The sequence below is a fragment of the Carcharhinus amblyrhynchos genome, chromosome 10, assembly GCF_965287045.1.
Source record: "Carcharhinus amblyrhynchos chromosome 10, sCarAmb.v2.hapA, whole genome shotgun sequence".
Lineage (NCBI taxonomy): Eukaryota > Metazoa > Chordata > Chondrichthyes > Carcharhiniformes > Carcharhinidae > Carcharhinus > Carcharhinus amblyrhynchos.
In genome coordinates this window covers 94,676,034-94,699,519 of record NC_137333.1, presented here as the reverse complement: position 1 = coordinate 94,699,519, position 23,486 = coordinate 94,676,034, and the positions used below count along the sequence as shown (strand labels likewise).

Here is a 23,486-nt window from a genome sequence, read left to right as displayed (position 1 = left end):
TAAAAGGTTTATTGTGCATTAATGCAATGTGTAACAGTTACAAAGATACTTCCCTGCCAAGTATATAGATTGTGCACAGAATGAATACTCATTACCACAGAATGAATACTCATGAGGCTGTGGAGTAGAAATAATGGCTGGTTATTGAATACTGTATAAAAGCAAATTACTGCGGATGCTGGAATCTGAAACCAAAAGAGAAAATGCTGGAAAATCTCAGCTAGTCTGGCAGTATCTGTAAGGAGAGAAAAGAGCTGATGTTTCAATGACCCTTTGTCACATCAAGGGCATTTTCTCTTTAGGTATTGAATACTGTAGCTTTTTTATCTTTCTACTAATCATTATAAATAAGGTGAAGGGGAGAGGAATAAGCATTATGAAAAGTTGTGGGCCTGCTTCTACTCCGCCAGTGAAAGGACCACATTCACTGGGAGTACAGCGAAAGGAAAAATCTAAAATATTTGTTCATCACTGATATGTTTTAGTTACATTAAGATAACCGCTGGGTGAAACAACAAGGTTACTCTCCCCCTCACCACTCTAAACGTCCACTTTTCTTTTACCTTCAAGTAATAGGCAAAGAGTGTCTTGGTTGAACATCTCAACTGAATGACTAGACCCTTTCTGAATATAGTGACATCTCACACACACCAATCAGTCCTTCATCTGTTTTTGTGCTGGAGGGAATTTTTTTAAACATAATGAATTGTGATCTGAAATACATTGTCTAAAGGAGTGGTGGAAGCAGACTCAATTGCAACTTTCACATGAGCATCAGATAAACATATAAAATGGAAGAGAAATTGTACACGCATGGAAAAGAGGAGGGAAGTGGGAGTAATTGGATAGCTCTTTGACAGGACTGGCACAGGCATTAAAAGCCAAATACCCTGCTTCTGTGCTGTATAACTCTATAATTTGAGAGAGCTATAGTGACCTCTAGATTTGCTGGGACGGTGCCATAGGATCAAAGAACAAAGAAAATTACAGCCCTTCAGCCCTCCAAGCCTGTAGCGACCATGCTGCCCAACTTAACTAAAACCCCCTACACTTCCAGGGACCATATCCCTCTATTCCAATCACATTCATGTACTCGTCAAGATGTCCTTTAAAAATCACTACTGCATCCACTTCCACTACCTCCCCCAGCAACAAGTTCCAGGCATCCACCACTCTGTGTAAAAAATCTGCCTTGTACATCTTTTTTAAAACTTGCCCCTCGCATCTTAAACCTGTGCTCCCTTGTAAATGACTCTTCCATCCTGGGAAAAAGCTTCTGACTATCCACTATGTCCATGCCTCTCAATCTTGTAGATTTCTTTCAGGTCTCCCCGCAACCTCTGTCGCTCCAGTGAGAACAAACCAAGTTTCTCCATCCTCTCCTCATAGCTAATGTCCTCCATACCAGGCAACATCCTGGTAAATCTTTTCTGTACCCTCTCCAAAGCCTCCACTTCCTTCTGGTAGTGTGGTGGCCAGAATTGAACACTATATTCCAAAGTGTGGCTGAATTAAGGTTCTATAAAGCGGCAACATGACTTGCCGGTTTTTAAACTGAATACCCTAGCCAATCCTTTAGATGCATCTGAAGAGCGATATGGCCATGTTTAATATCTCATCCATAACACAGCATCTCCAACAATGCAATACTTGCTCAATGCTGGATTATGAACTCAATTCCTAGAATGGAAATTTCACTGCAAATCAAAGAGTTGGGCTGGAATTTTCTACTTCCTGGGGCTGACAGGCAGGTGGGGCACAAAATTGGGCATCATTGTCATGCCTGTGGTCTACTCACCTTTATTGGGTTTTACCTGGGGCAGAGGATCTGTCAAGCAGCCTGTACATCCATAGGCCAATTGAGGCCATCAGCTGACTAATTAGTAGCCACTGAAGTGCCTCCTCTAACAGTCGCGGGGATTTTTAAAGTGGTGGGTGCCACGGCCAAGGGTCCACTGAACTGGGAGGTGGGGGTGGTTGCCACCAAGTTCTGTTTCAGCTTCACCCACGAACCCAGTTATCTGGCCCTGCTGAATCCAGCACGCACCCACCCACCCCCTCCCTTCCCCATCCTTTCTCACCAGGGTCTGCCAGCCTTGAAGATAAGTCCAGATTCATGGCACTTCTACTGGAATTGCCTGCAGTCTCAACAGTGACCACCATTCCCGGTTGATCGCCATTCCCGGTTGGATCAGCCGGCAGTTCTCAATCCCGACTCTAGCCCGATGAGTGTTAATTAGCTACAGGATTACACAGCCAAGCAGAATTGGAAGGCAAGGCCACCGTCTCCATGTAAAATTCCAGCACTGGATTTGACAGCGTAATCGCAAAGACAAGACGGCCGCTTACAGCTTTCTCACAAACTGAGCAAATATACCTTCTCGTAATTATTTATAAACCTGTCAATGTCACTCTTTTTTTATATCAATTTGTTATTGAGAGCAAGTACAGCAGGTACCAGGTAGCCAGCTCCTATGAAATCTCCAGCAATTATATTAAAACAGTGCTTTCCACCTCCAGGAACCTGCTTGTTAATCCAATCACTCAAATATGGATAATTAGGGAAAGTGAGTCTCTTCAAAGAGCTGTAGAGATGAGTCAGGATATACCACCAATCTTCAGTCAGGTTTATGCCAGCAACAAAAAATCCATCTGGGAAAGAAAAATAAAACTGGGATAAGATTATGTTCAATAAAACATTGTTATGAAGAAATTGCAAGATGTTCTGTAGCAAGTATTCCAAAGCACACTGATTATTATTAAGCTTGATCTTGATGTTCTTGCTCAACACTTTAAATCTCCTCCCACATGTCGGCACAGTGGTTAGCATTGCTACCTCACAGCACCAGGGACCCAGGTTCGATTCCCAGCTTGGGTCACTGTCTGTGCAGAGGCTGCATATTGTCCCCATGTCTGCGTGGGTTTTCTCCGGGTGCTCCGGTTTCCACCCATACTCCGAAAGACGTGCTGGTTAGGTCCACTGGCCGTGTTAAATTCTCCCTCAGTGTACCCGAACAGGTGCTGAAGTGTGGCAACTAGGGGAGTTTCACAGTAACTTCATTGAAGTGTTAACGTAAGCCTACTTGTGACACTAATAATTAAACTTTAAACACTCCCACTCTGACTTCTCTGCCCTCAGCTTCCAACATGTTCCAAATGAAGCGCAATAGAAGTTTAAGGAACAGCATCTCATTTTCTGATTAAGCCTTGCAGACTCAACATTGAGTTTAACATTTCAGATCATAACCACTGCTTCACTTTTCATCTTTTTTACATACAAAATAGGAGCATAAGTGGGCCATTCAGTCCCTTGAGCCTGTTCCGCCACTAAGATCATTGCTGATCTGTGTGTTGCAATCTACCTCTAATAACCTTTGATTCCCTTGCTTGACAAGACTCTGTCTACCTCTGCCTTAAAAATATTCAATGACTCTGCTTCCTCCATCTCTGAGGCAGAGAGTTCCAAAGTCGTACAACCCTTCGACAGAAAACATTTCTCCTCATCTCTATCACATAAGGGGAATCACTAATTTTAAAACAGTGTCCCTTTGGTCTGGACTCGCCCATAAGAGGAAACCACAGAATTCCTACAGTGCCATTCGGGCCATCGAGTCTTCACCAACTCCAGGAAACAGTACCCCACCCAAGCCCTTCTTTCCGCCCCATCCCCAGAACCCCACGCACTTATCATGGCTAATCCACCTCAATTAAATGTCTTTGAACAGTGAGAGGCAATTCAACATGCCCAGTTCACCAAACCAACATAGCTTTGGACTTTGGAGGAAACTCATGGAGACATGGGGAGAACACACAAACTCCACACAGACAGTCTCCAAGGCCAGAATCGAATCCCTAGTACTGAGGCAGCAAGTGCTAACCACCATGCCACCCAAACCTTCTTTCATAAATTCAAAAAATATTGGAGCAGAATTAGGCCATTCGGCCCATCGAGTCTGCTCTGCCATTTGATCATGGCTGATATGCTCCACATCCCCATTTTCCTGTTGACCTGAAATGTTAACTCTTGTTTCTCCCTCCCCATGAGCTTTCAATCCATTACCAATTAAAAATCTAACTCCTCCTTAAATTTACTCACTGTCCCAGCATCTACTGCACTTTGGGGTAGCAAATTCCACAGATTCACAACCCTTTGGGAAAAGGAGTTTCTCCTCAATTCTGTTTTAAGTTTGTGACCCCTGTTCATAAGACTATGATCTCTCGTCCTAGAATGCCCCACAAGAGGAAGCCTTCACTCCACGCCTACTTTGTCCACATCCTTCAACATCCGCTTTATCAATCTCATTCAGGATCTTATATTGCTTTCTAATTATAATTTCTCCTGCCTGCCACCCTATCACTGATGTTCCCTTTTATCCTTCCCTCGCCACCTCCTTTCCCTCCAACTGCTTGCTTGAAATCAATTCAATCTCTAACCTTTTCTGGTTCTGATGGAAAATCATCGATCTGAAATGTTAACTCTTATTCCTCCCTCCTCAGATGCTGCCAGACCTACTGAATATATCCAGCATTTTCTGTTTTCACCAGACTTCCAGCATGTGCAGTATTTTTCTTTCCAGTCACTATTCGAGTAAAATATTTCAAAGGTAAATAGTTACAACTAATTTTTCTCCTATTTTTACTTGTTGTTTTCCCTTGAGGATATAAAGTAAAAAGTAAAGTTTATTTATTAATCCCAAGTAGACTTACATTAACACTGCAATGAAGTTACTGTGAAAATTCTCCAGTCGCCACAGTCCGGCACCCTGTTCAGGTACACTGAAGGAGAATTTATCCCGACCAACGCACGTAACCTGCACATGTTTTGACTGTGGGGAGAAACTGGAGCAAACTCATGCAGACATGAGAAGAACATGCAAACTCCATACAGATAGTGACCTATGCCGGGAATCAAACCCAGGTCCCTGGCACTGTGAGGCATCAGTGCTAACCACCGTGCCACCCTGATAGCCTCCTGCTAAGGAATATTTCCACAGAACCCAGTACATAAGGCAAAATAATCATTCATGTGTGCACAGACAAAAAGTAATAGGGTAATCAACCATGAGGGGGGTGGGTGGGAGGGCAGGATGTATCAGCAAATTGCCTTAACTCAAGAAAGTCTTCTCTATTCGGGGTCTTTAGATTGAGATTAGGGATAGGAACCCTCATATCTCTTGCGCCTGTCTTATTTAAGGCCAGGGGCACAGCATCCCACTGTTGCACCCAAAATGTTATCTTAGTTGAGCTCCAATCTATATGACTCGGTATCACCGCTCAAAATAGCATCCGAGAGTGGATTTTCTAAGCGTACCCGTAAATACCCCATTTGGAGAACTGTGAGCAGTTTTGGACCCTATATCCAAGGAAGGATGCGCTGGCCCTGGAAAAGATCCAGAGGAGGTTCACAAGAATGATCCCTGGAATGAAGAGCTTGTCATATGAGGAACAGTTGAGGACTCTGGATCTGTACTCGGAGTTTAGAAGGATGAGGGGAGATCTTATTGAAACTTACAAGATACTGCAAGGCCTGGATAGAGTGGAAGTGGAGAGGATGTTTCCATGAGTAGGAAAAACTAGATCCAGAGGGCACAACTTCAGGCTAAAAGGATGATCCTTTAAAACAGAGATGAGGAGGAATTTCTTCAGCGGAGAATGGTGAATCTGTGGAACTCTTTGCCACAGAAGCCTATAGAGGCCAGACCATTCAGTGTCTTTAAGACAGTGATAGATAGGTTCTTGATTGATAAGGGGTCAGGGGTTATGGGGAAAAGGCAGGAGAATGGGTATGAGAAAAAAAACAGCCGTGATTGAATGGTGGAGCAGGCTCAATGGGCTAAGTGGCCTAATTCTGCTCCAGTGTTTTATGGTCTTATGAATAGTGTCCAATCTTGGGCAGCGCACCAACGATTTTCAGATGTTACATCTGGATCCATGCCAGTAGGGCAGTCAGAATCTCAGCCCTCACAATGTTTGTGGCTGATGTAGCGACCAAAATGAACTGGTGGCTGTGGGATTTCTCCACATCAATCATTCATTCTGCTGTTGGGATAGATTGAAACACCAAAGATGTCCTACACTTCTGAAAAACATGTGATGCAGCTGTCACATCTGGAATACTCTTGACGTTATTAAAGGGTCCGGATTTTCTGTACCTGGTCGTCCAGTCTGTTTCTTGATTTCTAGATACTGGACGAGTGATTTAGGGTCATATGTATCTGCCCACCAATAAGGGATTTGAGGCCAAAGTTCTGGATATTCTTTTGCAATTTTGTCATCGTAGGAAATGATAACTTGGCAGCCCATGTCCCAAAGTTTTCTTAGTGAAACAAGTTCCTGCAAACAGAAATCTACATTAAAGATCCATTCGTTAATTGACCCAGCAGCTAATTAGTCACGAGTAGAATTCAAATCTGTCTCTGGAACACATTGAGCATTTGTTCTCAGTTGAGTATACGCCCTCCCATTTCCCTTAAATCAAATTTCACAAAATTAGTACACAAGTTTTTTTTAATTTTGGTGTTGCCAATGAAATGAGTTGGCTACCAATCCAAGATTATTACTTACAACAGAGGTTTTGCAACATATTTTGGCTCCAAATATGTTTTTCATTTCCTGAATTAACTCATGATGTTGTTGCTCATTCATTCCATCAAAGAACCTGCAGGCCAATATAACCACTTCCTTAGGATGTGCTTCCAGCCAGAGTCCAAATTCCTTCAAGGCCTCCTTTAAAACACATTTCCAAAATGTTAATTGCACCAAATAAAGTAAATTGTCAGACTTGTGAAAACACATAAATGTAAACACGGCTTTATCACACAAGTTCTCCAACATGGTGGCACAGCGGTTAGCATTGCTGTCTCACAGTGCCAGGGATCCGGGTTCAATTCCTAGTTTGGGTCACTGTATATGTGGAGTTTGCACGTTCTCTCTGTGTCTGCATGCGTTTTCCCCAGGTGCTCCAGTTCCTTCCCACAATTTAAAGACGTGCTGGTTAAGTGGATTGGCCATGCTAAAGTGCTCCTTAGTATCAGGGGGACTAGCTGGGTAAATGCATGGGGTTGTGGATAGGGCCTGAGTGGGATTCTGGTCGGTGCAGACTCAATGGGCTGAATGGCCTTCTTCTGCACTGTAGAACATAGAACATTACAGCGCAGAACAGGCCCTTCGGCCCACGATGTTGCGCCGACCAGTTAAAAAACAATGACCCTCTAACCTAAACCAAACTCTTTCCATCCATAAACCTATCCACGGATCTCTTAAACACCCCCAAACTAGGCGCATCCACAACTGCAGCAGGCAGGGCATTCCAATCCCTCACCACCCTCTGGGTAAAGAACCTACCCCTGACATCCGTCCTATAACTACCACCCCTTAATTTAAAGCTATGCCCCCTCATGCTAGCTTTCTCCATCTGAGGAAAAAGACTATCACTGTCCACCCTATCCAAACCTCTGATCATCTTATATGTTTCAATAAGGTCCCCTCGCAGCCGCCTTCTTTCTAATGAAAACAACCTCAAATCCCTCAGTCTCTCCTCATAGGACCTCCCCTCCATACCAGGCAACATCCTGGTAAACTTCCTCTGCACCCTCTCCAAAGCCTCCACATCCTTCCTATAATGTGGGGACCAGAACTGCACACAATACTCCAAGTGCGGCCGCACCAGAGTTTTGTACAGTTGCAACATGACGTTGCGGCTCTTAAATTCAATCCCCCTACCAATAAACGCCAAGACACCGTATGCCTTCCTAACAACCCTATCTACTTGATTCCCAACTTTCAGGGATCTATGTACACATACACCTAGATCCCTCTGTTCATCCACACTATTCAGAGTCCTACCGTTAGCCCTATACTCTACACATCCATTATTCCTACCAAAGTGAATTACCTCACACTTTTCCGTATTAAACTCCATCCTCCACCTCTCGGCCCAGCTCTGCAACTTGACCAAGTCTCCCTGTAGACTAAGACACCCTTCCTCACTATCTACCACACCTCCGACTTTGGTGTCATCAGCAAATTTACTAATCCACCCAGCTATACCCTCGTCCAGATCATTTATAAAAATTACAAACAGCAGTGGCCCCAAAACAGATCCCTGAGGCACACCACTCGTAACTGAACTCCATGTCGAATACTTACCATCAACCACTACCCTCTGTCTCCTATCCGCCAGCCAATTCCTAATCCAATTTCCTAAATCACCCTCAATCCCATACATCTGCAATTTCTGCAGAAGGCTTCCATGGTGAACCTTATCAAACGCCTTACTAAAGTCCAAATACACCACGTCAACTGCCTTACCCCCATCCACCTCTTTGGTCACTTTCTCAAAAAACTCAATTAGGTTAGTAAGGCACGACCTACCCTCCACAAAACCATGCTGACTATCTCTAATCATTTCATTACTCTCCAAATAACTATAAATCCTATCCCTAATAATTTTTTCTAAAACCTTACCCACAACAGAAGTAAGACTCACCGGTCTATAATTCCCGGGGAAGTCTCTGTTCCCCTTCTTAAACAATGGGACAACATTCGCTAACCTCCAATCTTCTGGCACTATACCGGTGACCAACGACGACCTGAAGATCAGAGCCAGAGGCTCTGCAATCTCCTCCCTTGCCTCCCAGAGAATCCTAGGGTAAATCCCTTCCGGAATTCTATGGTTTTAAAAATGCTGGTGTTCTGCACTATGACCCTTGTCCTTTGACCTAGATTTCTCAATAAAAAATCTCAGGGAGGTGATGGTCTAGATGTATTATCGCTTGCCTATTAATCCAGAAGCTCAGCTAATGTTCTGGGGATCTGGGCTCGAATCCTACGATGGCAGATGGTGGAATTTGAGTTCAACAACAAAAAAAAATCTGGAATTAAGAATCTACTGATGATCATGAAACCATTGTCGATTATCAGGAAGAACCCATCTGGTTCACTAATATCCTTTAGGGAAGGAAATCTGCCATCCTTACTTGGTCTGGCCTACATGTGACTCCAAAGCCACAGTGATACCACAGCCAATGTTGTTGACTCTCAACTTCCCCCCAAGGACAACGAGGGATGGACAATATATGCTGGCCAGCCAGCAACGCCCATGTTCCACAAATAAATTTTTTTAAACGTAGCAAAAATGCAGTCAGCAAAATGACAGGAACTATTCCAGCGAAACATTTGTATTTAGAATCAGATTTCCTGATATTTTCAATAGGACTCACTCACCAAGACTGTTACGGTTGTAAAGATCATGTGTGTAAAGTATAAATGATCAGATGTGTCATTTGGTTTATGTGCAATTCTTAGGTCAAAGTATCGGATACCTGCTTCCAACTGTTCAATTATATTTGATTCCTATGAAATAAAGAACAGGGTTTGATTATCAACTCCTTTCTGTCTTGCTACATAAAATTAAAAATCTCACATCTGGTATCTACATTGCAATGGTGACTACAATTAGTACTTATTTGGTCATAAAGTTCTTTGGGATTTGTGAAAGGCACTTTATAAATGCAAGTTCATTTCCTGTAAGTGTGTGCTTTATGCCTGGCTTATACAGGAATGTTATGTAACACTATTTCAGAGGCAGCCAAGAAACGCAGTAAGTCATCTAAGAGAAGTGAAACAGGAATACATGGGCTAGGGAGGTGGAAAAGCAATGGCAATGGGTGAGGGATGAGAGATAAGTCCATCAATAGCACCTTCCCAACCTGCGACTTCTACCATCTAGAAGATCTAGAAGGACCAGTGTCGCAGATGCATGGGAACATCACTACCTGAATATTCCTCTACAATTTCTGTCAGGCCACAATGACAGCCAGTACCCACATCTCCTACCTACCAAATAGAGAAAAAGACTGCAAATAATCGGACAGACAAAGCTACAGGTAACATGACTAATTTGGGACAAGGCACAAATAGAATAGCTGACAGAGACAATTTTACAAACATGAGAACTGTACTCACATACACACAAAGATATCACAACAGACTATCTGCTTATGGTGCCTTCAGGCTAACTGCCAAAGTCCCCCCGCTACACCCTATTGGGCAGTGGTTAGCACTGCTGCCTCACAGCATCAAGGATCCAGATTCAATTCCGGCCTTACCGTGCGGAGCCTGCATGTTCTCCCTGTGTCTGCGTGGGTTTCCTCCGGGTGCTCCGGTTTCCTGGTTAGGGTGCACTGATGTAGAGATGCTGGGTAAACGCAGCAAGAAGTCTCACAACACCAGGTTAAAGTCCAGCAGGTTTATTTGGTAACTAGTGGATTTTGCTACCAAATAAACCTGTTGGACTTTAACCTGGCGTTGAGAGACTTCTTACTGCCTTAGGGTGCATTGCTTATGCTAAATTCTCCTTCAGTGTACCTAAAGAGGCGCTGGAGTGTGCCGATTAAGGGATTTTCACAGTAACTTCATTGCACTGTTAATGTACGCCATTCCACTCACCTGATGAAAGAGCAGTGCTCCGAAAAACTCATGATACCAAATAAACTCATCGGACTTTAAACTGGTGTTGTGAGACTTCTTACAAGTTAATGTAAGCCTGCTTGTGATACTAATAAACTTTAAATAATTCTCCTTCAGGAACTTACCATCTGTATTTGTATGCACTGTAAATAATACAGATTCACTTATGCTTCAAATGTAACAACTTGGAATTCAGGTGACCTTAAAAAAAAAATCACAGGTAAGGCCTCTGTGGGAGCATTGTCTCTAATTCCGGGTACCAGTGTTTAGGAAGGTTGCCAAATCGTTGGAGAGAGCACAGAGGAGATTTACTAGAATGACACATTATTGTAGCACACTTTGGTGCCATTATCTTCACCCTCTAACTCCACCTCAGAACTCTCATGTTTAATGACAGTGGAAATTGACCAGTAATATGAAACATCGCATTAGAGATGTGAATGTCCAATGCGTGCATGGCATGCCAGAATAGTCATTCACTTAACAAAACCATCAACAAGGCACAAGTCAGGAGGGTGATGGAATATTCCTCACATGCCTGGATGGGTGCAGCTCCAATAATAGTCAAGAAGCTTGACACCAACCAGGACAAAGTAGCCAGCTTGATTGGCACCACATCCACAAACATCCACTCCCTCAACCACTGACGCTCAGTACACACTGCTGTTACTATCTACAAGATGCACTGCAGCAATTCACCAAAGATCCTTAGCAACTTCCAGATCCATGACCACTTTCATCTAGAAGGATAAGGGCAGCAGATACACGGGGACACCGCCACCTGCAAGTTCCCCTCCAAGCCACTCATCGTCCTGACTTGAAAATACATTGACATTCCTTCGCAGTCTCTGGATCAAAATCCTGGAATTCCTGCCCAAACGGCATTGTGGGTCAACCTACAGCACGTCGACTGCAGCGATTCAAGAAGGCAGCTCACCACCACCTTCTCAAGGACAACTAGGGATGGGCAATAAATGATGGCCAGCCAGCGATGCCCACGTCCCACAAATGAATGAATAAAAATTCTGTCTGCATGAGCTGTGTAAAATGAGTCTGCTTTGTACAAACAACTGTGATTCAAAACAAAACTAAGTTGCGCAGTGGGTCAGATAGTCACCAGTCAGACAGCTCCAGAGATGGCACTAGATTCCAGTGCAGGTGAATATGCCTTGCATGGAATAAGTTAAGACAACCTTGAACCAGTTCCCACTGGGCGCAAAACTGTCCCCAATTTGAAACTGGTGTTGACTGTGGCTACAGGATGGGATGTGTAGGAAATGGGGGAAAAAATTTCAACAGTGGTACTTGTCAGCGATTGCAACCAAGGCAATTTGCTGGACAGATGAAAAGAACTCTTCACTCTGCGTCTAACCGAGACTATAACCTGGAATGCTTCATGTGGACAACTGAGGTACAAAATGGACCGATAAACTAATTAGCAAAAGGTGCAACATACCTGTGTCTTACACCATTTATATATCTCTGGTCGAGTGATACAAGGAATTACATGATCCAAACAGTTTAAAATCTTTTCTGAAGGCTTGACTGGAGAGTTTAAATCTAAGCAGTACGTCATCGAGTCATGGCTTCCTAGATGGGAACAAACATAATTTTACTGTCACAACCTTGTAGGATCACTTTTTTGTCAATCAAGCATAAACCTGCCAAAACTTACACCATAAACGGGACAACACAAAGCGATGGAAAGGATTTCCCTATGTTCCTGACTACACCCTATCTGAATAGTTCTCCTTCGGCTGCATATTCCAGTTACTGCCTCCCCAGTAGCATTCTTCAGTCACCCTGCCCCAAGCTCTTTATAACTCTCAACCCAAAGTACTGCAAATTTTTTCATACGGAGGGTGGTGAGTGTCTGGAACGCGCTGCCAGAGGTAGTAAATAGTAGAGGCAGATACAATTCTGTCTTCTAAAATACATTTAGACAGTTACATGGGTGAGATAGGTACAGAGGGATATGGGCCAAATTGGGGCGAGCTCAGTTGTTAAAAAAAGGGCAGCATGGATAAGTTGGGCCAAATGGCCTGTTTCCATGCTGTAAACCTCTATGATGCAATGTCGCTATGACATTAACATGCTACACTTCACTTCCTCCTTTAAAAGCAAATCCTTACTAGTCTTTCAACTATTGCTGCACAATCTTTTTAGTCTGTCTGTGGAGGCAGATGGGGCCTCCATCAAGCATTTCATCCAATAGTTGCACCCTTTGCAATACAGTGCACCATTGGAGTATCAGCCTAGTTTACATGTCCAATTACTAAAATAAGAACATAAGAACATAAGAAATAGGAGCAGGAGTAGGCCATCTAGCCCTTCGAGCCTGCCCCGCCATTCAATAAGATCATGGCTGATCTGTTGTGGCTCAGTTCCACTTTCCCGCCCTCTCCCCATAACCCTTAATCCCCTCTCTTATCAAGAACCCATCAACCCGCTTCTTAAAAATATTTAGCGAGGCAGCCTCCACCACTTCAACGGGCAGAGAATTCCAGAGATTCACCACCCTTTGAGTGAAGAAGTTCCTCCTCAACTCTGTTCTAAACCGCCTCCCCTTTATCTTGAGGCTGTGCCCCCTAGTCCTACTGTCTTTTTTGAGCGGGAAGAGTCTCTCCACCTCTATCCTATCCATCCCATTCATCATCTTATACGTCTCAATGAGATCTCCCCTCATTCTTCTAAACTCTAACGAGTACAAGCCTAGTTTATTCAGCCTCTCCTCATAGCTCAATCCCCTCAACTCCGGTATCAGCCTAGTAAACCTCCTCTGCACTCCCTCCAGGGCCAAAATATCCTTGCACAGGTGCGGCGCCCAAAACTGCACACAGTACTCCAGCTGCGGCCTCACCAATGCCCTATACAGCTGCAGCAAGACCTCCCTACTTTTATATTCAATCCCCCTCGCTATGAAGGCCAGCATCCCATTCGCCTTCCTGACCACCTGCTGCACCTGCAAGCTGGGTTTTTGCGACTCATGCACAAGGACCCCAAGGTCCCTCTGCACCGTCGCCTGCTGCAGTTTTTCGCCACGCAAGTAATAGTCCTTCCTACCATTCTTCCTACCAAAGTGGACCACCTCACACTTGCCAACATTAAATTCCATTTGCCATTTTCTGGCCCATTCGCCCAGCCTATCTTGAAACTTGAATACTGCAATCAAGTTAGAAATATCTCTCATGATTCTCATTAACTTTACAGAATCACAGAATCCCTACAGTGCAAAAGGAGGCTATTCAGCCCATCGAATTTGCATCGACAACAATCCCACCCCAGGTCCTATCCCCATAACCCTACATATTTACCTCGTTAATTGCGAAACTGAATTCTAATCAGTGGAGTTGTGAAACTGAATTCTAATCAGTGGAGTTGTGAAACATCCTGCTTTATTCTGAAACCAGAATTAGCCGATCAATGTTCTCAGGAAAGGAACTTGTTATTCCCAGTTGGCTTGTCCTGACTGCAATGCAGATAGCTCCGTGACTTAACAAACAATATCGCTAACTCAGAACCAGTTGGGCCAGACAATAAATGCACCAGCTGATCATATACTCACAGCCACCTGACGACAAATAAAGGATGTATTATTGAAGTAGATTATAGCACTCAGATCTAAAAACTGGGCTGATGCCAAATGTCCTCTGGCATTGTAAATGGAAACACCATTGAACCTTTGCAGAAGAGTTCCATTTCTCAACGCCTCCTAACACTCACACCACTGAATCAACTCCTTCATTCCGAAAGTCAGCTTTTACACAATTTTATGGTAGGTCAATCTGAGCAACAACTATCAGGGTTTAATAAGCAGAGGAATGTATTACAAGGGGGATGTGTTTGATCCCCAAGACTGGGAGACTGAAATGGAAATGGTTCCATTCAGCGCAAGAAGTATGACTCGGTCAGCATTGAATTCGCAATGTCTGCGAAGAAGATGGAAAGAAGTTAAGGAAAAGAGTGTCCTCCATCTTCACTTGCATTCCCTCACTTTTAAAATTTATTTGTTAGTGTCACAATTAGGCTTATGTTAACACTACAATGGAGTTACTGTGAAAATCCCCTAGTCACCACACTCCGGCGCCTGTTTGGGTACACTGATGGAGAACTTAGCATGGCCAATGCACCTAACCAGTACGTCATTCAGACTGTGGGAGGAAACCGGAGCACCCTGAGGAAACCCTTGCAGAAACAGGAAGAAGGTGCAAACTCCGCACAGACAGTGACTCAAGCCAAGAATTGAACCCGGGTCCCTGCTAACCACCATGCCACCATGCACATCTTTTCTCGCACTGCAACAGAAACCCTACTTCTGCAACTTGGTGTAAATACAACATTGACAAAGTTGCTTGAAACACTCCATTTTTTTCCACTAATGCTCAATTTTTTTTATTCATTCAAGGGGTGTGGGCCTCGCTGGCTGGGCCAGGATTTATTGCCCATCCCTAACAGCCCTCCATTTCAGAATCAACCACTTGATCTGAGTCTGGTGTCACACGTAGGCCAGACCGGGTAAGTTCAGCAGATTTCCTTCCCTAAAGTAAACCAGAGGGTTTCTTTCCGACAATTCACAATGGTTTCATGGTCATCAGTAGATTCTTCATTCAAGATTTTTTTTATTGAATTCAAATCCCACCACAGCGGATAATAGCACGAGGCCATCACCTCCCCACCTAGGCCATCACTTAGAGCTGCCAGAGAAAGTGGTTGAGGCAGGTACAATAGTGACATTAGTGAACCAGATGGGTTTTCACGACAACCAATCATGGTCAACATTGGACTTTTAATTCCTAATTTTTATTGAATTCAAATTTCGCCATCTGCCACGGTGGGATTCGAACCCAGGTCCCATTACCCTGGGTCTCTGGATTACTGGTCATGTGACAGTACCAGGAGGCCACCACTTTCCCCAATGATATCTTACCTCTCCCACACTCTCCAGTTGACTATAAAAGACAACAATGAACTAAATGACCCATAGTTACCTGGAATGGCCAGATGGCAGAGTGGCTTGTCCCATAATTTTTCTGGCAAATCTGACATCCAGTGGGCAAACTGATTCTGGAGAAGACTTGAAAACAATATCTGCGACTTTCCCCTCGAATTTGCCATTTGCTACAGAAAGTTTAAAAGAACAGTCATCAGTTTTATATGATTTCCTATCCCTTTGAGATTGCAGCATCGGTTTTGTCTCCAAACCAGGTGAGTGACTCACTGTGTTGGTATTCCCTCACCTGCAGGTTCACAAACTCAACTCTATCATCTGGAAGGGGTGAGACCCAGGTGCCAGGGTCTCCCACCCATGTCAGGAAGAACAGGGCACTGCAATGCAACAGGCCACGCTCAGGTAATAGCTGCCGATGGTGCAGGAGACAGCGTGGGCAGAATTTTCCCTCTCTTGCACAGAGTGCTGGCTGAGCTCATTAGCTGCATGGATGGCTTTTCTTGCAGCACTCTGCGCAAACATCATCTGCCAGCGTGGCCCACACCGTCACACTGGATTAGGCAGGGCCAGAATAAGCCCCGATCGCCAATAACAATAAGGAACTCCTTCCCCCATGTACACGGAGACCCCCCCCCCCCACTGCCACCCCAGAGACACACATTGAGAGCACCTCCACTCGCATGGACACAAGGTACCACCCCATTCCCCCTCCCCCACAGAGGAGAGGAACCCCACCCTGCAATAAAGCTCTCCAGCGTGGCCCCCCTTTGGCACAGCCCCTGACACTTTCCCCCAGGGTGGCAATGCCAAGGGATGGTGCCAGGATACTACCCAGGGCATGTCCCTCTCCACCCTGGAGGCTATGCTTACTTGTGCGTTCCTGCCAGATTCCCTCCGCCTGGTTCCTCTTTTAAAAACCTGTTGTAAACCACGCCGAGGTGACGTCAGTTCAGCAGGGGTGGAGATATCCTAATGTTGGCTTGTTGAAGCCTTTCAATGCAACAATATTTGATTTAAACGAGATTCCCAAATACAGGAACCCCTTTTCGTCACTGCCCGGGAGACAGGTGGGGGGGGCGGGGGGACAGGGAAATCTGAAAGCAAGATCTTGCTGCCGAGATTCTCATTTTCTAACTCTTGCGGGATTCTGTCATTCACCACAGTGACAAAATCCCAGCCATGTCATTATATCTCACACATACATTCCTGGACACTGATGCCAAATTTGTTCGATGCTGTGGGAAGCCTTTGCTCTCACCAATACGGGCGAAATCCCATGGGGGAAGCTGGTGAAGAGAAAATAGAACCATTCCCATTCCCAGGCACCCAGTGCTGGAAACAGCCAACATGCTTGGATGCAGGGCAAAGTTCCCACTGTCCCGCTGAACAATGTGCCAATCATATCCATTCCAAACATTATTCACCTTTCCATTTCTCACATAGCTGTGTGGCCATCCAACAGGGCTGAGTACCAAACTGGAGACAAAACTGCTGGCTCACGTACAATAGTGCGGCACAGTGGTTAGCACTGCTGCCTCTCAGTGCCAGGGACCCAGGTTCGATTCCCGGCTTGGGGAATTTCACAGTAACTTCATTGCAATATTAATGTAAGCCTTACTTGTGACTAATAAATCAACTTTAAACAATCTATGAAAAGTTTACTCATTTCCCCGTGTCTTTGTGGGTTTCCTCTGGGTGCTCCGGCTTCCTCTCTCAGTCCAAAGATGTGTAGGTTAGGTGGGTTGGCCATGTTAAATTGCCCCTGTGTGTCCCGGATGCGTAGGTGAGAGGGATTAACGGGGATGACGGGGATAGGGCCCGAGTGGGATTGTTTTCGGCACAGACGATGGGCCGAACGGCCTCCTTCTGCACTGTAGGGTTTCTATCCTTCTATGAGTAATAATGGCCTGAATTTAGTTCAAACAGGACATTCAAATCCAAAAAACAGACATGGATTTGAACCCAAGTTCACGGGGAATTGAAAAGCCCCTGAAACCCAGAGTAGCGCCTGGTCCCCAATAATTACACCCTGCAGCAGTACGGGTAGAAAAGAAACAGCAATTGCAGGTACCTTGGAACACGTTATCTACTTGTTGATTATGCGGGGTACAATACATTGTCCAGTGAGAGTTTTCGCTCACTTTTCCCAGCTGCAAGTGTCAAAAGCCGTGCCTGAAAGCATAGGATGTAATGTAGTGAGGTCATAATGATTTCAAAAGCAGAGTTATGCAAATCAAGCCAGTACATCTTATCATTTGGGTAGTAATTTTAATACCCAGCCCCCCACTCCTACTCACCATTAGAAAATGAGTAGGTTCACGTCAGGTGGCAAGTTTAAATTTCCAACCTGAAATCCAACCCAGCTCACACCTGCCCACTTCAAGTTTAATGGAGGGGGGATGGGGGCAGTTAGTCAAACTGCTGGTGGATCAGCAGGCAAAGTTTTGTAGGAGGCCAGCAGACTCTGTTAAGATCAAGCATCAGGTCAAGCCCCAAGATTGTGCAATCTTGTCAGCTTGGATCCTGTTTGTCTCTCTTGATGGGACCATGAATCGAATTGAATTGGAATTTGAATTTGGTTTTTGGAGCAAGAAAGGAATGGATTTGGGTTTCTGAGCAATTGTTTTTTAGCTTTAAGGATGGAGTAAAAAAATCGTTTTACAAAAAAAAACACGCTTTCTATTTCTAAGCTTTTATTTATTAGTGTCACAAGTAGGCTTATATTAACACTGCAATGAAGTTACTGTGAAAATCCCCTAGTTGCCACACTCCGCCACCTGTTCGGGTACACTGAGGGAGAATGCACCTAACCAGCACGTCTTTCCGAGTGTGGGAGGAAAACAGGGCACCTGGAGGTAACCCACGCACAGAGAGAACGTGCAGACTCTGAACACACAGTTACCCAAGCCAGAATTGACTTGGGTCCCTGGCGCTGTGAGGCAGCAGTACTAACCACTGTGCCACCATGCCATGGTGTGGCATTGACAGCGTCTCTTAACAACCATGAGCTAGTGGAGGACGTGCAGCCGGCAATGCAGCTTCAGGTAAAAGTGCTCAATGAGGCAGGCCAGGGAGAAGCAACTCAGTTCCACACTGCAGTGGGATACAATCACACAGACTCTCAAATCCCCTCTATGTGAAACTCGGTATTATCGGGAGCTGTGTCCTGGTAACTTCTGAAAGTCTGGTCACCTAATAGCAACAATTTGTGATGTATATTGGAAACATTCACTATCCCAAGGTATTTCACATAGCTGAGAGGAGGCACTATCAAGGCCTTCCATGCCCATTGGGCACCACAGGGATGAGATGCATTATTCACCCCCTTAATCACATTTTGATCTAATGTTTTAAGTTACCGTCTTACTTTGTCTTTTTGTTTCAGGCAGTTCCTTTCTTTTTAAAGGCTGCCCTTCTTGCTTTGACACTGAGTTTGTTTAATTTAGTTCATTTGATTTACCCAAAAAGACGGCTGAGAGGAGGCAGGAGGCACTGAGCATCAGTTGAGGAAAGGTAAAGGAGTGTGTGGTCATATCTAATGTTGCCCTTGGCTTCCCTGCTCATGACTTTGATGCACTAATACGGTCCTGCCTGTCTGCTCAGAACATTGTACATAAGAACAGTACAGCACAGAGGAAGCCATTCACCCCATTGTGTCGTGCTTGAGCCTCTTGCAAAGCTTAACTTCCAAATGATAAACATAAATGGAGAGAAGTGGGTTTTTTTTGTGGGTGGGGGGGATAGGTGCAGTCACAATCTAGGTTCAAGACCATGATCTTGATATAAAGAATTAAGCAGAATACAACAACACAAAATCACAGAATTGTTCCAGGGCAGGAGGCCACTCAGTCCATTGTGCCCTCTCCAAATGGGCATTTTTCCTTAGTGCCATCCTCCCCTTTTCTCCCCATGGGTGGCACAATTGCCTCATAGCACCAGGGACCCAGGTTCGATTCCCAGCTTGGGTCACTGCCTGTGTGGAGTTTGCACGTTCTCCCCATGTCAGCATGGGTTTCCTCCAGTTCCCTCCCACAGTCTGAAATTTGTGCTGTTTAGGTGCAGTTACCCAAACAGGCACCAGAGTGTGGCAACTAGAGGAATTTCACAGTAAGTTCATTGCAGTGTTAATGTAAGCCTTACTTGTGATTAATAAATAAACTTTTTTACTTTAAGCCTGCACAATCTTCCTTTTCAACAACAGTATATTTATTTATTTATTAGTGTCACAAGTAGGCTTACACTAACACTGCAATGAAGTTACCGTGAACTTCCCGATTTGCCACACTCCAGCGCCTGTTCGGGTACGCTGAGGGAGAATTAAGCATGGTCAATGCACATAACCAGCATGTCTTTCGGACTGTGGGAGGAAACCACAGCACCCGGAGGAAACCCATGCAGACACAGGGAGAATGTGCAGACTTCATACAGACAATGACCCAAGCCGGGAATTGAACCCACGTCCCTGGCGCTGTGAGGCAGCAGTGCTAACCACTTGTGAAAAACCTTTCTTCCTCTTTTGTCAATTACTTTATATCTGTGCCCTCTCGTTCTCGACCCTTTCATGAGTGGGAACAGATTCTCCCTGTCTACTGTGACCAGAGCCCTCATAATTTTGGATAACTTCTATCAAATCTCCTCTTGTCTGTCCTTTCCCCAAGGAAAACAGTCCCTCCTAACTTCATGGATATTTATTTAAGGTAACTAAACAAATCAGGGGAGAGTGAGGGAACAGATCATTTTAACATCCTAAAATGATATTGCACTGCAGACAGTGAGCTGTGAGACATACCTGTAACATCGAGAGCTTCCAGAATGAGTCAGTCCATCAATACATGCCAGTTTCACATTGTCGCCCTATTTTCTCCGAATACTGGGGAAATTTCTGAATCAGAAAGCAAAATTTGCGATCACACTTGGGAAATAACTGTGTATTGGCTGAGTTTGCACATGCTAAGTTGTTCTTGCAATTGTCACCAGGGCTGTGGGGTGCCACCCTCGGTGGTAACCACGGTAAAAAGCAGAACACTGGCTAGGAAGATAAACACAGTAAAAAGTCTGACAACACCAGGTTTTAGTCCAACCTATTTATTTGATAATATACTCACTAGCTTTCGGGGTTACCCCCTTCGTCAGGTGAATGGAGAGTTCTGGCCTCAGACAGAGCATATAAAGCACAGACAGTTTAGAGATTACTGATTAAAATGCGAATCCTTACACCTAACCTGCTGTTCAAGACCTGAAGTGGCTGATAATGTGAGTGGAAGGAGCACTGATCACAGTTTAAAGAGATGTGTATTGTCTCCAGACAGTACAGTAAGTGAGGTTTTGCAAACCCAGGCAAGTCATGGGGGTTACAGATAGTGCGACATGAACCCAAGATCCCTGTTGAGACCGTCCTCATGTGTGCGGAACTTGGCTATCAGTCTCTGCTCAGCGACTCTGCGCTGTCGTGTGTCGTGAAGGCCGCCTTGGAGAATGCTTACCCGAAGGTCAGAGGCTGAATGCCCGTGACCACTGAAGTGTTCGCCAACAGGAAGGGAACAGTCTTGCCTGGTGACTGTTGAGCGATGTTCATTCATCCGTTGTCGTAGCGTCTGCATGGTCCATGAGGACGGTCTCAACAGGGATCTTGGGTTCATGTCGCACTATCTGTAACCCCCATGACTTGCCTGGGTTTGCAAAACCTCACTTACTGTACTGTCTGGAGACAATACACATCTCTTTAAACTGTGATCAGTGCTCCTTCCACTCACGTTATCAGCCACTTCAGGTCTTGAACAGCAGGTTAGGTGTAAGGATTCGCATTTTAATCAGTAATCTCTAAACTGTCTGTGCTTTATATGCTCTGTCTGAGGCCAGAACTCTCCATTCACCTGACGAAGGGGGTAACCCCGAAAGCTAGTGAGTATATTATCAAATAAATAGGTTGGACTAAAACCTGGTGTTGTCAGACTTTTTACTGTGTTTACGCCAGTCCAACGCCGGCATACCCACATTAGGAAGATAAACAACATTTAGCCGCAGTATCCGGTAGTCTTTCCGGTTTTATTTCCGTCCTCCCTCATTCTAGTATATGGATATATGGTAGATATATGGGAAGATCTAGTGCGTCATAAATCAAAGTTTAAAGTTTATTTATTAGTGTCACAAGTAGGCTTACATTAACACTGCAATGAAATTACTATGAAAATCCCCTAGTCGCCATACTCCCGGCCCCTGTTGGGGTAGAATTTCGCATAGCCAATATACCTAACCAGCACGTCTTTCAGACTGTGGGGGGAAACCCACATAGACACAGCGGGGACTTGCAGACTCCACACAGAGTGACCCAAGCTGGGAATTCGAATCTGGGTTCCCCTGGTTCTCACGAGACTATTGCTGCTGTGAAAGATCATTGTACCCTTTCCAACTGATCCATGCCAAAAGATTCCCAAGCTTCCCCACTGCAGTAGCTAATTGTTTCCTACATAGAAACTAGAAGCAGGAGTCAGCCACTCAGCCCTGCTCCACCATTCATTATAATTATAACAAATCATCACATTCAGTATCCTGATTCCTCCTTCCCCCTCATATCCCTTGACCCCTTTGAACCCAAGAACTGGATGCAATTTCCTCTTGAAATCACACAATGTCAACCATTTTCTGTGGTGGTGAATTCCACAAATCACAGAATACCCACAGTGCAGAAAGAGGCCACGTGGCCCATCAAATCTGCACTGGCAACATTCCCACTATTCCTGTAACCCCCTAGCTAGTCCCCCTCACACTGCGGGGCACTTCCGCATGCCAATCCACCTAACCAACACACCTTTGGGCTGTGAGAGGAAACCCATGCATGTTCTTATGTTCTTACACTCGGAGTATATGCAAAATCCGTACAGAGAGTGATCAGAGGCTGGGATAGAACCCAGATCTCTGGCGCTGCGAGGCAACAGTGCTAACCACTGTGCCACGGTGTCGCTTTTCACTGCTTACGCGCATTCCGCTCGTTAAACCCTATTCCTACTGAACCAGCACTCCATGGCTGCCACCTCTCTCTGGCCTGGCTGCTCTTTCACCCTTTCGGAAGCTCCAGTTTAAATCCTCTCCTGTAAGTTAAGGAGGCAAAGTTCTAATTATCAGCCCTGACCTCGTTAAGTGGCTCCGAGTTAAAGCTTGCTCTCTAATGCCCTTGGGAAGCGCGCGTTTGCAATGTCAAAAGGCGATATAACTAAACACAAGATGTTAAAAGCAGCAGATCGAGAATATTGCGGAATCTCTGGCTGTGTGTGTAGCGCATAAGCCAATACAATTGGATTCAGCAGACAGGAAACAAGCCCACAGAACCCAAGACGGGAGCTCGTGTGTTTTGCAGAGCTAAAGAACCAATTGCAATCGGACTGGGGTTTTGTAAATAAACCGAGGCGGAAAGGTAGAGAGTAAATCCTTTTACTCACCAGTGCTGGGGGGTTTGTCCTGTCAGAGCGCCCTGTGTTCTCCCACTGCGGACTCTCAGTGCAACTGGAGCTGAAACTCCCTATAACTGCAGACTGTTTGTAGCTCAGAATGGGCGGGTGTTTAATAACAAATAGTCTGGGCGGATGTGACTGAATGCAGTTCGAAGACCAGTTCCCAATCTCACATTCAGCAAAAATTGCATTTATTGTTTATTACATTGCTGTCATTTTTCCCCCTACAGTGCAATTTATTTAACTGAATCGGCGGTCTTTGGAGATGTAATTCCCCTGTATAGATTCTGTACTGCCCACCCCCACCACCAGGAAATAGAACCACATTGTTCTATTTCACAAATTGCTCTAAAACGATTTCTGTAGAATAGCACCTTATATCAACACATCACTAACAGCACGACCCACCAAGCATGTTGCAACCCCACTTGACACAATGGATGGCAGCTTTCCACATGGATCAGTGGGTTAGAAGGGTTTACGGGGCAGTGTAGTGGCACTGTGGTTAGCACTGCTGCCTCACAGCGTCAGGGACCCAGGTTCAATTCTGACCTCGAGTAACTGTGTGGAGTTTGCATGTTCTCCCTGTGTCTGCGCGGGTTTCCTCTGGGTGCTCCATT

The 23,486-nt window shown here is 44.9% G+C and overlaps 1 protein-coding gene across 1 annotated transcript; it reads right to left on the bottom strand.

Annotated features, from left to right (window-relative positions):
• Nucleotides 1–60: 60 nt before the first annotated feature.
• LOC145349194 (PI-PLC X domain-containing protein 1-like) lies at nt 61–23,154 on the bottom strand. The gene is made up of 9 exons (XM_080197642.1): nt 22,855–23,154; nt 20,208–20,300; nt 17,490–17,590; nt 15,459–15,588; nt 11,927–12,060; nt 9,226–9,354; nt 6,565–6,726; nt 6,153–6,333; nt 61–2,652 (listed from the first exon to the last, which is right to left on the bottom strand). Exons 4-9 carry the CDS (start codon nt 15,583–15,585, stop codon nt 2,420–2,422), a joined length of 966 nt encoding a protein of 321 aa, XP_080053768.1. The 5' UTR covers nt 15,586–15,588; nt 17,490–17,590; nt 20,208–20,300; nt 22,855–23,154; the 3' UTR covers nt 61–2,419.
• Nucleotides 23,155–23,486: the final 332 nt, after the last annotated feature.